The following is a 16,933-nucleotide window of genomic DNA, read 5'->3' on the forward strand; positions in this document are numbered from 1 at the left end:
AGCTCCGGCGGGGTGGCAGCAAGTGGATTTGCAGCGGCTCGGCTTTTTGTACTGCAGCGGCGTCTGTGTCTGCCATTTTTCGTCTGACTCCATATCTGTGCTCAGGATCACATCGGGGTCACCAGTTTAGGGGACTGTGATGATGGCGGGTGGCAATGAGACACAGATTGAGCCGCTGCAGTAATATTTATTTAACGGTTAACGGTGTTTACATGGTTAGAATGGGGCGGACGCGCGACGGCACGCGTCCGAACCCTTACAAGCTTGCCGGAAGAGAGAGAGCCGTCACAACACCGCTATTTCTGCGCCGACCAGTTTTGGCCATAACAAATCTATATTGGCCCCCATACGATAATTGTTTTCCTGCCCTCCTATTGACCAAAATTCAGTTTAAATACACTTTGATCAATTAGTTTATATCAGAAGTTCGTAATTAGTAATATCGGTAAGGATAACTCTCATATTTTTAAAACGCAGTGTAATATCCAAGTGCAGACAAACTATGGAACAATATGCGAAATGCGACGACTGTATGTACTTTTTCTTCAGCTTATTTTCCCTTGAGAGATGAACTGGCTTAGTTTGTATTTTGGACATAACCTAATGAAAGCTCTAAAACTAATTACAGTTTCAGAACTTTCATTATGTTAATTCGTGTAGGTTAGCTTTGGCTTTAGACCAGTGTTCTTCAACCCTTTTACATCCGCGGCCCGGGGAAAATGGGAAAAATATTTCGCGGACCGGCGTCAACCCAAAATAAAAACCAATGTTGGATAGAATATTATTTATTTAATCTAATGCTATAAATTTACAATATTTTGTTAGTGCGACATCTGCTGCTGCTTTTTTGCAAGCAAATTTGATATGATTTCTAAATTTTTTTAATTTCTTGCGGACCGGCGGATAAAATAATTAAAACTATAGATTACTAACTCCTACAATTAATATAAGCATTTGCGATGTTTATAAAACGTTTATTTGAATATTTTTCCGTTTTGTTCGCCTTTCCCCTTTGTGAACAACAAAACACACCTGTCCAACCGTAACGATCCAGACAAAACGGCTCTCTGCATTACCGACGCATCGGACGCTTGTCGTTCATTATAATTTGATACATCGCTTACAGATGGAGTTGATGATATTTGAATTATTCTCATTTTAATGCGATTATGCGAAATGCATTAGTTACACATTTAATATTCCGGTGCTAAGTCGCTCATATATAATTAGTCTTATATTATTCTTTATTGGTAGATAATAAATTCAAATTTGGCGCCGAAAGTTGCTTCCGCCTCCAGTCTTTAATTTAACGTTTAAACGCTTGACCCAAATTTGTTAACAAAACCCAAATTGGCCAAGGAGAAGCGGAAGACGAATAATCCTATTATATCTAGCTAGCGATTAACGTTCCGCGCCTGCACACAATGTTGAAACGCAGTACTAATGGTAAAAGTGCGGCACTGTTTCGCGCCCTGCGGCGTCGCTAGCATCGTTCTCGGCGTCTTATCTGAAATGTGTCCATAAGCGACGACATATAAAAACGATGGTGAATTGCCGGTTCCATCACAGAGAATCCGCCATGCGGTGCGCTGTGCTCTTGCTGTTGGCTCTGGGTGCTACGGCCGTTTTGGCCGCTTCAATGGACATCTTCAAAAAATCTCCATCTTACAACAAAAACGAAGATCTGCGGCTTCTTCACGTGGTATGTGTCTTTTATTAATATCCACGTACTCCAAAACAGTCACTGTATAATTTTGTGTAAGCTGAAAACTTTTTCATTGCTTTGTTATGCTGTTCATTTGTAATTTATGGTCGACGATCGTGTACTTGCACAATACTTAAAACAAGTTTTGATAACTTTGACGAAGTTATTCGTGTAGGTACACTTATGTTTTATTCGGATTTTGAGTCATAGGTTTTGAAATAGAGTCGATACCATAGAAGGAGCGTTAAATCATTTTGTTAAACTAAAGCTAGAATTCCTCAGGCAAGCAAAACTGTATCTAGTTTTTGGCACGTTTGAGCGCCATTGCAATGTTAATATAAATATGTACATTACTATACTTATGCACACAAAACTTTTTAGATCAAAGACTGCAAATGTAGCGAAGCTTTAAATATAGAAACTTATTTTTTTGTAGAGGAAATTTTGAGGAAGAACATAAAACTGTTTAGTGACTATAAATTTATCTAAATTTATTAAATCTTATATTGTTTTCATCAGTACATTATCGTAGACTTTTATGTAAAATACGTGAACAAAATAGAGGAATTACACATTTTTTACATTTACTTTCAGAGACAAACATTTTGTCATTTTTTATAAATATGTTTATTTCAATTATATAAATAATTTTACAGACATAAATATTAATTATATATAATATACTGGTTCAAAACCATTTTCATGTTTACAATTAGTTGTTAGCTACAATTTATTAAAAAATTAAGAATATAAAATTACACATTTGTGATTACAATTTATGGAAAATTAAAAAACCTTTAGAAATTTTAGCGAAAGAAAAAGAAAAATACTTAAAATTCAGATATATTATTATTTTTGAGTGGGAGCAAAGTAGCATTATTAAGTGGATTAAACCAATTTACACTTTAATTTACTCCATTTATTCTTTTGAACAGTCATTAATTGAAAACAAGATGGCAAGTCAATCTGCTTAAGTAACTTCGTCCAAATATTTACAACATAAAAAATGTTTTAAAAGAATCGACAATATTTTTTTTAAACATTATATTGTATTTATTATTTTTTAACATATTAATGTTTTTTTAATAGTCCTGAATAATAAAATAGACAAACATAGCTACACATAAAATAATGACCTTTCATGTACACTTAATTTTTTTATTAATAATGTTTTATTGCTTTTACGATAAAAAAACACTCATGTATTTATGTATGTTGACGATACAGCCATATTAATTAGTGTTTACGGTTTTAAACTAATTATAATTAAATTACAAAAATCTTTACGGACGCTTTATATATTTAACCCATAAGCAATCGTTGTTTACTTCTATCATAAATGAACAAGGTAATTCCATCAAGCGAGCGTTAAATACACGGGTATTCGCCTAGACATCAAACTTACTGCTAAAGCAAACAGCTTGCCGCTATTGCGGCCTTAACACCGATAACAAGCAGAATAAGTGCAAAAATAATTTAAGCTACACTACTTTATACTAATCTTAAAACATGCGCGGATAATAAGCAGCGTAACATTAAAGTAATTATCTAAAAATTAGTGATACTTGACCAAATAAACAAAAAATAGGTTCTTGCTGTGTTGCCAAACTGTGGTCATTACTTATTAGCTATTAAAAAAATACCTCCAAGTTTCTAGTCAAATTTTGAAATATATTTTTATTTTTTAAAAGTCAGACCAAATAATTATAAATTAGATATTGAGACGAGGGACATTATTGAGACTGGCTCCAAAAATGGGGGATCGATGTCCATTTAATACATTTTTACAATTAAAATTGATTTTAATATTTTTTCCTTCATATCGATTCTCCTTAATCCACATATTTATTTGTAGATATAAGCACGTTTACTATACTATATTACTCAGAATATCACTATTTGTGACTTAAGATCTTAAATGTTTAAAATAGTATCTTCAAATTAATTGCAAAATTCTTTATGAGTAGTGCTTGTCTAAAATCGGCGTTTATTCAGGAGTTTTATAACAAAATTTCGTAAATGTTAAAGGTATTTACTATCTAATAGCTTAAAAACTTGTTTTATTTGCTAATTTTTTTCAAGCTATTAAATAGCCTAAAAAACTTAGATAACCTACATACTTTTATGTTTTTCTAATCAGAAGGTTAATCACTTTTAATTGTAAACATTGGAAGTAAATTTGCTAGCGTATTTTTTCGAACTACGTGTTATCTTTATTGTTTTATTATGCAAATATAGTATAAAAATGTTGGGAAGTTTAAACATATCTTCTTTCTAGATACAAGGACTTAAATGTACCGTGTAACGTTTATAGTTTTCTCTATAAAATCTGAATTTGTAAATCTGTCTTTAAATGCAGTTTGTGAGTGTATTTTAAATAAATTACGCTGCGTAACCATAATTTTTCATTTTAAATTAAGCCCTTTAAAAAATAAATTAAACAATTGGAATTTTTTTTAATAAATTTATTGTACATAATCATAGCCTGTTGAACACAGAAATCATACTCTAATTTTTCTACCACCGTATTCGCCAATGATAAATCCAATTGAAGAAGTCCTTTCAAAAATTTAATTTTCTGCTTGGAATTTGCTGGCGGATCCATACAATCAATTAAATTTGGCGAACGTTATAAACGAGTCTGTAGTGACTGTTACTTCGGCAAATTAAAACTGCTAATAAACGCAGCTGCTGCGAAAGAAGCTTTATAAACTGTAATTATGTAAATAAATTTATAAAAAATATCAAATTCTTCAATTTAATTTTTAAAATGTTTAATTTTGAATGAAAAACCTGTATCTGTGATTATGAATGGCTTTCGTACGTTTGTGATAATTGTGCTATATTTGGTATCATGCACGATTTCTGTAACCTTTTGTAAGGCAGATCTCTATTTCGTTGCTTATAGCCATTTATTATCATTCACATGAGTTCTAAATACATCATGGACAGCAATACTATTACATAGTTATTTTCCCATATTTTAATAATCTGTAAAACACTTTTTCTATTTATTACAATACTAAGGCTAAATTTTACATTGCACGCATCAAAAATCATTCGATCTTTTAATCTCACATTAATAAATTACATTCCATTAAATGTAAGCTATCTATTCAAATTTGAGTTACAATCATATCATAAATGAGTATAACTGGTTTAACGACATAATTATTACAATTGATAATAAAAACATATCTTTATGTTTTTATTGTCATATATTAATTTTTACTGTTGCGGGTAATTTAAAACATCTAAAGATAAACATAAACTGCAATTTCGTTAATATTCTTGTTTATGAAAAAAACATAAATTTAAATATTGTATATAGTACAAAATACATACACTACGTTAAAAAAAGCGTTCGCGAAACTAAACATTATAACGAATGACCTTCTAAAAAATATAATAATATAATTAAATAATTTTCTACTTATATAGACTTCCATTATTTGCGTGTAACGTATTATTACGATTCTGTTTTTATTTTCTAATTTTAATAAATCATTTAAGGATGTGACTAAGATAAGCATGACTTTTGTGACCTGTTTTCGATGCGCAAAATAAATATTTTCTAGCAATTTTTCCGTCGAAGTTATGTTGTAATGTTATTAATTTTTAGATAGTAACTTGTAGATATCGATTTTAACCTTCAAATGTATAAAAGTTGAAAAAATATAAACATCTGTTAGTAAAAATGTGTTAACTAAACATATTATATGATAATTATACTTAATTAACATGATAAAACTAGGGATTCCAAAAATACCGACTTTTGCAATACCGGTATTACCGAAAAAAATATTTCTATCGACGGTATTACCGGTTTTTACCGGTAATACCGTCTTCTTTTATTCAACTTCTATTATTAATTCTCCCAATTGTTTCATTTATCATTAATTTGTTAACTATTGGTTATTAATAATTAATTAATTTGATAATTTACGTTAGTTAATTGTTAATTACTTTCATAATAATTAAACTTATTAAATTTTATAAAAGATACACAATACATTTTTTTTGAAAATGTACTATTAATCGATAAAATTGAATAACAATCAGGAGGTCAAACAATTTATTAAAACTAATTATTACATTATTACAATACATACATTCAAATCATTACATTACGTTTATTATATCAAAATATTTTATAAAAAGAAACAGAAAAAAATAGAATGAATTTATTTACAATATTTTTTTGTATTAAAATAGGATTTTAAAAAACACAATGTATCTAAACTTTCGTCCGCTAACCTAGACCTTATTCTCGTGCAAATTAATCCTGCGGCTGAAAAGGCTCTCTCGGACTCTACACTAGTAGGACGAATGGTTTTTAAATATTGGTAAACCATTTCTAAATGTTTACCACGAATGTTTTGCTCGCAAAAAGTTTTCATTTCTTTGCGTATCGTAGTTTGTAAATTCGAGCTTTTATTTACTCTTTCATTTCGGACATTATAATGAAGATTTTGATACATTTTTTTTATATAATTTTTCTTAGCAAAAATTGTTGTCACTTGGCATATCTTCATTTAAAATAACTTCTTCAGGATTTTCATGATCTTCATTTTCATTTTCCTCTTCATATAAATTTAATTTCTCTATCAAGTCTATTATTAATTTGGTTATCATTGTTTTCGAAGGTAATTTTTAATAGGCTGTGATCATTGTGATTTTGTTGTTCTGGGTTGTGTAGAAATTGTAAAACTTTCGAATAAATTGTGCTAATTTCTGCTGCGCGTATTACTGATCAGCAAGGATGCCAAAACAAAACTGTATAAATTTGGCGACTCTTTTGAGAAACAGACCGAAAAAGATCTTGCCTTTCCGGCCGGCCTTTTTTACCTGCTATTCAAAAGAGCGGTCAAATGTATCGGAATTACTTCCGACGGCCATTCGCTGACTCCAATCCGTCCAGATAAATTAGGTATATTGGGGGTCATAAAATATAAAAGCTTCTTAGAAATGTACACCCATCTGTTTTGTGTTGATGTAGACGTAGACAATGAAATGCCAGTCAACAAAGAAATAGGACTTAAAATATATCATTTTTAACGAAATTAATAAATTTCGGTAATTACCGGTTTTTTATTTTGTAATACCGGTAATACCGAAGATGTAGTTTTCATCAAAAACCGGTAATACCGGTAATGGAATCCCTAGATAAAACCCTACTGTTTGGATACATAAACATAATTTTGTATAATATAATGAATGTCGTTTGAGAAACGAGCGTTTTTTGCGGTACTAATTTGTGTTTGCACGAAAAAATTACAAAAAAGCGCATAATTTCAATCACGAAAATATCTTTATTTTTTAATATCAAAAAACATGTTCTGAACATATTTAAAACCAAAACAACTTTTAACTTGATTTAAATATGCAAAGGATTTTTTTCTGAAAAACAAGTTATATTACCATTTTATATATGGAAAAACCCTCTTACATATATTAATTTTATATGACCTATATTATTTTTCTTACAATAAATTAATATCAAATTATAGTAGCTATATTTAAATGTAATGTGCATGATTGATCTCCTAAAATTAAAAGATTAAATATAAAAATTGTATTAAAGATTGTTATTAATAGATACATCCATATTATTCCTATCTTTTATAACATTTAACAACCCTATTATTCTTGTAATTATATCTTGTATTTATTAAACAATTCATTATTGGTTTATTTTTAAATTTTGTAGTTAATATTAATATACTATTATTTGTATTATTCTGGTATTTTTATACAAAATATTATATATTATCTACTAACAAGTCAAGATTGAAGTAATTTATATGTGAGTATTTTTCGTATGTGAATTTTCATTGCGTTTTTCCTCCGTGCCTTAATTTATATGCACTTTAATCCGATTAGCACATAAAAATCATCGTCTAAGAACAGCTAAAAACATACTGTAAGAGTGTTTCAAAACGACACAAACAAAAAGTTTTCGGTCTGTATTTTGATAAAATCAAATAAGCATTTCAGGTTTTGAGACCGAAAATGTGTCTGGAGTGTCGAGATGAATTATCGTCGGCTGTGATCTGTCGTGATGATGTTGGACGATCCGCTGATGTATCTAATGCGGAGACTACAAGGCGTTGGGTATCGGGAGCGCCTTCCTTCGTCTGCCCTTCGACTTCCTTGAGACCAAGTGTCACATATTTTTCTAATTCGGGACAGCTCTGGCGAATTGCGAAGAGGTTGTTAGTGGGCTAATTGCATCGATTCTTGCACACACTTACGAAATATGTTTACGCCTTAGCCCTTTGAGCGGTATCGCCGTACATGTACGGTGGTCGATATTTTAATAATAAATAAAAACATTATATTCGTATAATATTTTTTTTAAATTTGATTTAATATCAATGATTTTATTAGAAAATAATACCAATAAATTAAAGAGTAGTAAATAAATAAACATAACAAAAACATATTTTATATTAATTTTATAAAAAATATTTTTTGGTTTTTCAGTACATATCGACTTTTTGTATATAAATATATTATTTTATCTTATATATAATTGTTCTAAGCCGCTTCCGGACGCGCACAACTTTAAATGAAACATTCTCCGTTCAATCGTCTACTCTGTAAATCGTATCGCTTTGTATGAACGGTGTGTAACAATACACGTAAACAAAAGAATTATAATAATAAATCATAATAAAAATAAAAATTGAGTTTGCTCCGATTGATTTTCGAGCCGCCGGTAATGCATTCTGTTGTTTAGACCAATCAAAAATTCAAATAGCTTCGACCAATGAAAAATAAGCATTCGAATTCAAATAGACAATACCGTGACAACACTTTTATTTAATAATAAAATTTTGCTACGCGACAATAATTTTCATTAATTCGTCATTTGACTGAATATAAATAATCGGATTGCAAATTAACTAGGTGTGTTATAACTATGTTAACTTAAATATATACATAACGTGTTGAGGATTAGAAGAATACATTGATTAAACTAGATAAACAATCTTCGTAATGAAATCTTCAAATTTTGAATTCCCAGCGACGGGCTCCGAGGCCGAAAAGTGAGTTTTTCCTTTTATAAATAATCGGATTGCAACTTAACTAGGTGTGTTATGGTGAAAATGAAATATATACATATTGTGTTGAGGATTAGAATAATACATTGATTAAATTAGATAAACAATCATAAAACAATCTTCGTAATGAAATATTCAAATTTTGAATTCCCGTCGCCGGGCTCCGGGGCCCAAAAGTGAATTTCTCCTTTTATATTACATAAACATTATCATTGCTTCCGATTTAATGCACAATTTTAAACGTGAACGTGTAATATATCCTTAGTATGTATGAGGATTGAAAGTTAATGTCGATCAAATCGGCGCTGTCGACTGTATATATCAACCAACGGACAGCTTATAAATGTGTAGTTCCTTGGATGTTATCTAATAAACGACAATTTACAATGATTATATATATGTGATCGCAAACCTGGAATAATCGACAGCCAAAATATCTAAGAGTGGGTTATTTCTAATTCCGATGTGTCAAAATATGTTCAATTTTTGTTCTGTGCCTTAATTCCTCTTTCGGAATAGTAAAATTCAAGATATTCAGTTACATCAAACTTATGTAGTATGTTCTTTATTAAAGATAATACTTGCTGACAGTGACTTCAATATGAGAAGATTCACTCTTTGTTTATATATACCAATTCTACGTTGTGGTCATATAAGTCATCAAATTGCTCCCTCATTACTTCTGAAAAATAATTAAAAACACCTTTATCAAGAGTTAAGCATTGAACACATTATTACTACTAATATAATCCATAAATTAAATTTAAACAACCGAAGAACAAAATTGACGAAAGTTACTGTATAGGATTAAACACGTAGATTGACATATCTTCATCTTCTTCAAAATAGTCGCAATATGTCATATATTAATTGTTTGCGATACGTAAATGTTATTAGATCTATCATTGTTTCTGAAAATTAACTGTAAACGATACTATATAGTGGGTAAAATGTTACTTTGTTTATTAACTTTGGTACGTATACCTTTAATTGCCCAATCACCGCTGTTTGTCTTTTAATATTAGACCCTGGAAAGTCAATGATAATTTTGTTAGAATAACCGTAACATATTATTCATATAACCTAACACTTACTGGCACACTCATAATTTATAGTTTTAATTATGTTATACACTTTAAATCATCTTCAATTGACACTTTGTAAGAAGAATGCTTTGTTTAATTAACATATTTTACTGTTTATTGAATCGCACTAAGCTGTATCCCGGCGCGCGCTTGACTGATGACAGAACTGTCAAATGTAAGCAACTGAGGGGATATCCCGATACATGATCGGGATATCACCGCGCGCTTAAGAACGAACTACGAAATTGATTTTAACGATTTAAATTGTAAAACACTTATCAATATATGTTTAAAAATCATCAAATTCTAAAAAAAATATTTTTTTAAATATTTTTAGTTTATACGGTATTTAAAATATAATATAAATAATGTGGATTTTTATTAGCTTCTCTTAACAAAAAAAAAATATGTACTTGAATTTTGGCGAACGTTGGCAATTTAAATTAATAGTTTTTAGAGAATTTTTTAAATTTCGCTTGAAAAAACATTTAAAAAAAAAGGGGGAAAATTTCAAAATAAGTACTATTCATTACCAACCAACTACTAAACACATAGTGTTGCAAGAATCTCTCTTACTAACCCCTTTGAAAGGAAACTACACAAAATTGTAAAATATTTTATAACTAATTTAATTTTTTTAACTTATTTAAATATTTTTTAAATTATAAAGTTTTAGAATAAATTTTCAAGATTTATTCAAAATATTTTTTTCAACCTTAAAAATATTTTTTATTTTATTATGGATTTTAAATATTCTTAATTTAAAATATAGATTTTAAATATGTTTAGTTTATTTAAATTTTAAATAATGTGAACATTTTTTGCACTTATTAATTATTAAAATATATAATGCTGCGCAGATAAATCATTTACTTTAAAAAATATATAAATATAAATATTTTTTAATAAAAATTGACAAAGATCTCAAAATTATTATTATTTTCAAAGCGCACTTTTGGTCTAAAGTAACAGATTAAGTGCTTGATATTTTCAGTTTATTATTTCTTTCTAATTGGCTTTTATATTTACACATAAAACATATAAACAACTTTTTTAAATTGTAAATCAACTTATGGTGTAACTAAAAAAAGTTCTTATTACTAAGATTTAAATTTATGATAAAATTGTGTTATATGCAATTTATTCATTGGTTCCGTAAGCTTCGCTGTATTGAGATTTCACTGTACAATTTTTAATTTATTATTATCTAGCTAAGTTCTAAACCTATTTATAAATGATATGCAATATTTAGATTTATCATTAAATATCTAAGTTTCAAATATAACGATAAAATTTAACGTTTCAAATCTAATAAATAATATAAAATGTTTTCTTCTGGAAATATTTAGTCAAGTTGTAAACCTATTTTTAAATGAATTGAAAATGTTAGTAGTTTTTTATAGATTAAACCATTTTGTCTATTATTGAAAATCCTAAATAATAATGTCCAATTTGGACCATTAATTTTTTTTTAAATATTTAAAAAAATCAGAACGAAGCAAAAATTATATTTAAAACCCAGAAAGATGAGGGTCCGGTATACGCACACTCGCTAGCTTTCGGTACCTCACGATAGTGAGGTACCGACAGCTAGTATATTATATATTCTCTTATATATTACAATAATCGTTACGTTAAAGTTTTGACTATTTGTGTAATAATATTCGTGTTTCTCCAGGGACTTATAGTTTAGAGGGTTGGGGGATGGAAACCAGAAATTATCGTGTTATCCCGCAAAGAAAATTTATATACGAGCGTTCCCACTGCGATATGAGAGTATTGGTCCTATTTTTAGTTTTTAAGATTCACTTCTCACTGCTCTCTCACTCTATCACAGTATTATTTTAGTGCTTTTGACATAGATATAAACATGGATGTTATTGGGGGAGGGGGGCAGGTGTAAGAATTTAATCTGTAATTTTACAGGTTAAATTCTAAACTTTTAATAAAATACCACGAATCTTAATGAAAACAAAATATTAAAAAAACGACTGGCCAACTTTTGTCTCACCCCTTCTGTAAAAAGCTGAAATGAAGTCCCTAGTTTTCTCAATTTTAAATCAATGATTTTTACACATACACTAAATGTACGTCACTGAAGTGTAATATGACATAATTTTGTTTTATTGTCTCCATGGCACTTAATACATTGTTTTTTTAATGCTTACAAAATGTATATTACGTATTCACAGCTGCAGAATGACATTTATTGATTTTAAATTATAATATAATACATAATATAATATTTAATAATTTATCATGTAGATGTCACTGATTCCCAAGCTTTCAGTCTGGTGTTTTAATATTCTTACTTCTAGTTATTTTTTGTGTCTAATTGAATTTCTTAGTTGGCACTGATTTACCCCGTTATAACACATTGGTCTTAGCCTGCTAGGTAACAACGAAAGATTAAAAAAAAATATTAGTGTACTTCGTCCGACCTGAAACTCTTTCCTCTTATGTTCTTTTTGAGTGATCAATAGCATTGTAATGGTGCCTTTAGGCTAAAATATATGATAGTCAAAGGTCGTTATGTAAAAGAAAGATAACTGAGGTGATTTTAATACCAAAACCAAAAAAATTTTCTACAAACCATTATTTATATGCTATCCAAGAAATTGTTGCTTATGTCTTTTTAGTTTCCAAGAACAGCACTTAACCATAGAAAATGTTCGTTGATACAACATTTCAAGAAAAAAGATACGCTTAACAATAAAGTGTAGACCATAAAACTTCTACCTAAACTATATAGTTTATTGTTAAAATACTGGTACTTTACCTGATATATAAATACATGCGATATCCTACGACACTGTGGCACCACAATGGCTACATTTGCGGATGAACAGTCTATTCTCTCAGCCGAGAAAACAATTTAAGAATCTACCTATTGACAAAATCAACAAGTGTACAAAGAAGTGGCTTATAAAATGTAATATGTTAAAATCTTTGCATATCAATCTTACAAAGAGAAGAATCGATCCGTTACTAATAACAATCAACCAATAAGTACCTCGGCATAACCTTGGACGTGATGAAGCGAACACATGGAATCTGAACGTAAACAATTAAATACTAATTATTTGTAAAATCGTACTGGCATATCGTAAGACACTCCAAATTTATACACAAGCAAGTTAAAGCCAATGAAGATGTGCGAGAAAAAAAAATACTAAAACTATCTAAAATTTCTAGAACAGGACTTAAGATTGTTGATGGAGAAATCAAGAAGCATATGCGCGGGCATAAGCTATGTTCGCTTCAGCACAGGAATGCCGTGGTAGCAATATTGCTGACAACTGTGTAAGACTCAAACATTCGACCTCTTTTAATAAGTTAAAAATGGTTAAGTCTATATGTGATTGACATTTCCATAGATGTATTTTTGTAGTTGTAGTATATTAAGCTTCTGCTGTACCTCAGAAAACTTTTATGTAATCAAAAAAGTGAAAGCTTAAAATATTGTTTTGTATCTTCTTACTTATAATTGAGTTAAGTAGGAAGTTTTGCCCACATTGTTTTAGTTTCTCAGATAGTTTTATATGAAATACTACTGTCAGTAATTGAGTTGCCGTCACAAAATACAAGGTACTATTATATTGTAAACTACTAAATTAATTACATTTCCTAGTTCTAGGTACTATTTATTTCGAAATAAAAAAATAATTTTACTGAAGGTGTTACAAGATACATAATTTTAAGCAAAACAAATTTTATCTTAACTTTTTGTAAAGATTCAATAAAACGTATCATCGGCTATGTTATTATACAAAAAACGACAAACAATGTGTCACAATAAGATACTTACATTAGATAAACCTAATTTATTTTTGTTTACCTGATTATATTTAGTTTTTTATAATAACAACAAATGTTTTATTGTTTTTAGGTATTTAGGCATGGAGTCAGAACTCCGGCAGATACATATCCAAATGACAAATATATCAATCAGACGTTCTGTCCATATGGCTGGGGACAATTAACAAATGTAATTTTATTTATTTATTAATTGATATAATAACGAAGAGCATTTTATGTTTTTTCATTGATGTTATCAATTTAATTAAGGTTAAATTTTATCTCAGTATTTGTGTTTATGTTTATATTATTTGAACTTGAACTTAGGATATTATTTAAAAAAAATAATACTATAATAATAATACTAACTGTATTTCTTTATACTTTCAGGAAGGACGATTAGAACAATTTAGAAGTGGACAATTTTTACGTGAACGCTATGATCATTTCTTAGGAGAGTTGTATTCAACGTCGACCGTTTACGCTCAAAGCACCGATCCAGACAGAGCTCATATGAGCTGCGCTCTTACTTTAGCAGGTTTATGGCCAACGAAAGGAACTGCTTTAGATTGGAATCCAGAACTGAATTGGTCCCCTGTACCGATCAGAAGTCAACTATTAAGCGAAGATACGGTATGAATCTTCAATGATTTATTATTCACATACACTGATACATATTTAATTTGTATATAAATATTGTTTCAGCTATTATTAGCTAGAAAGAATTGTCCTAGATATTTTGAGGAATTGGAGAATGTGTTTAAGTATCCAGATGTGGTTCAGTTGATGAAAGATAACTCTGAATTATATAAGGATCTGACGGCAATGGCAGGAATGACAATAAACACACCGGATGATGTTCAATCTTTCTATAACACTCTTTTAGCAGAAGTAATTCATAATTTAGTCTTAGATTGAAAGTGTATATAAAAATATATTGCATTGTAATTCCTAGAAAGAGTACGGCCTTGATCTTCCGAAATGGACTGACGAATTTTACCCGGAGAAGCTGATTCCATTGACCGAAAGCAGTTTTATAATCAATGCTTATAATGATGAATTAAAAAGATTAAAAGGAGGTTTGTGTTGTATCATTATTAATAATATTATTATTGTTGTATAATATGTTGAATACAATGTATTTATAGGTCCACTATTGAAAAAAGTAATATCTGATTGGAAATTGAAAGCTGAAAACAATCTATCACCTAAAAGTAGAAAGTTGTTTGTATATTCAGGACATGATAGCACAATTTCAAATCTTTTATTAGCTCTAAAAGTATGGGATAAGCAAATCCCACAGTATGGTGTAATGATTTTGCTGCAACTCCATCAGAATGTTAAAAGTAATGATTTTGGAGTTGAAGTACGTTTTTATATTACACTATTATTAATTAATTTCAACAAATTGTTTCAATGTTGAATTTTAATCTTATTCTAGATATATCTTCGGAATAATACTTTAGAAGAACCATATCTATTAACAATACCTGGATGTACTCCGAGATGTCCTTTAACAAAAGTTAGTATTAAAATGTTTGAAGGCTTTGCGTTTTATCACAAGGTTTGTTAATAAAATGTATTATTTTTAGGTCATCGAGTTGACTAAAAATGTAGTTCCTGTAAATTGGGAGGAAGAATGTAAACCGCATGATCCAAATTACGAACCTCCTGCTCCGTCAGGGCCATGATACCTAATTAGATTATTATTTATATTTTTTACAAATATCTATTAATTTTATAGTATTATATTTTTAATGCATTTATAAATATCAAAAAACCTAACTTGTGATATAAAATATTATTTTTCCCATATTTTTTTTGGCAAATTTAAACCATTTCCTTAATATATTTACCATTATTATTTAAGCAGTCTAAAAAATGTTTTTGATTATAATTATTGATACCAGAATAATTATAAGTGCTTAAAAATTAATCTTTTATTTAATAACAAACATGTTTTTTTATATTATAATTATATAAAAAATGAAATATTTCTACGTTGAGTACATACATATTTTTATATGCTAGTTTTTATCAATATTTATTAAATTTCCGGTAAAATCCGGAAGTTTATTGATAAAGATATGATATTATATAATTATATTGGATAACTTTCTTCAATTAAATTATTATTATCTTAAAACTGTTAAAATGCAAATTACTTTGTGTGTATATAACTTATCAGTTTAACTAATATGGTGTTATTTAAACTACGCTAATTAGGTTTATTATTAATACAAATTTTATTATAATCTGTGTAAATATGTAAAAAGCACGAAAAAAGTTGAAGAGAGATAAACAATATCTTATGTCCTTCAGATAAGGAAATATATTTTATTTTGTCTTAATTATTTTAGTTTTTAATTGAAAAAATATATATTTATATATTTTAGCACTATAATATTATATAATATCGAATAAAATTTAAAATAGTAATTTAAGCATTTTTTTCTAAATGATATTATTGTTTGGCCATTGAATAATAGATGTCGTGAAATTTATTTTTTATATATAGTCAAAAATTCTAAATTTATTGTATTTATTTAAAAATCGAATTACAATAATTAAGGGGAACTTTTCGCTATTTTAATATAAAATATGTAATTATAAAATAAAAATTATTTATACATAGATTTTTATTGTACAATACATTTTACATAATAAATAGCTGATGTTAATAATATAATGTATTATTTTATTTATATACCTATTTTCTTTTAGTACGGAATATTTTTCTCTTTATTCTTTATTATATGAACATTTTTTTATTCATATTATAATTGAAAATTCGTGTTATTAAAAGTCATATTCCAAATTTGTTAAGTTAATTCTAAAAATGTACAGCATATAAATAAAAATATAAAATAGTAAATATTGATTCTAGACGACAAACTTGTTTGCAAATATCTTTTTTTGTAATGCGATAAAAAAGCATCAACCATTACCGACGCTATATTGTCCTGTAAATTAGCAGCATATAGTTTGTTACCTTCAAGTAACAATGCGAATCAAGAATGAAACACGAATGTACAGTAGTAGCTTAAAGCGTATCACTTTCAATCGTTTATTTGATAGTGAAGAAGAAAAGTACATTGTAATTCATTGTGAAATGAAAGTTCAGTACGGTGATGCATGTATGCCACTCTAGCGATTGTATGCATGGACTATAATTTAATTTAATTTATGTTCAAAGTCCAAAAATGCACAAGTGGCTACGCACTCAACCAAATGATTTTTTTAGAGGTATTAATATACTTTCTAAGCACTAAAATAGT

The 16,933-nt window shown here is 28.5% G+C and overlaps 1 protein-coding gene across 1 annotated transcript; it reads left to right on the plus strand.

Annotated features, from left to right (window-relative positions):
* Positions 1-1,410: 1,410 nt before the first annotated feature.
* Positions 1,411-15,479, plus strand: LOC148229847 (prostatic acid phosphatase-like). The gene is made up of 8 exons (XM_088197945.1): positions 1,411-1,702; positions 13,747-13,845; positions 14,046-14,288; positions 14,361-14,546; positions 14,611-14,734; positions 14,804-15,021; positions 15,097-15,177; positions 15,248-15,479. The coding sequence occupies exons 1-8, from the start codon at positions 1,544-1,546 to the stop codon at positions 15,344-15,346; spliced, it is 1,209 nt and encodes a 402-aa protein (XP_088054071.1). The 5' UTR covers positions 1,411-1,543; the 3' UTR covers positions 15,347-15,479.
* The last annotated feature ends 1,454 nt before the right edge of the window (positions 15,480-16,933 follow it).

This window comes from Plectrocnemia conspersa, unplaced genomic scaffold (genome assembly GCF_051122295.1).
Source record: "Plectrocnemia conspersa isolate PC_06_02 unplaced genomic scaffold, ASM5112229v1 ptg000011l, whole genome shotgun sequence".
Lineage (NCBI taxonomy): Eukaryota > Metazoa > Arthropoda > Insecta > Trichoptera > Polycentropodidae > Plectrocnemia > Plectrocnemia conspersa.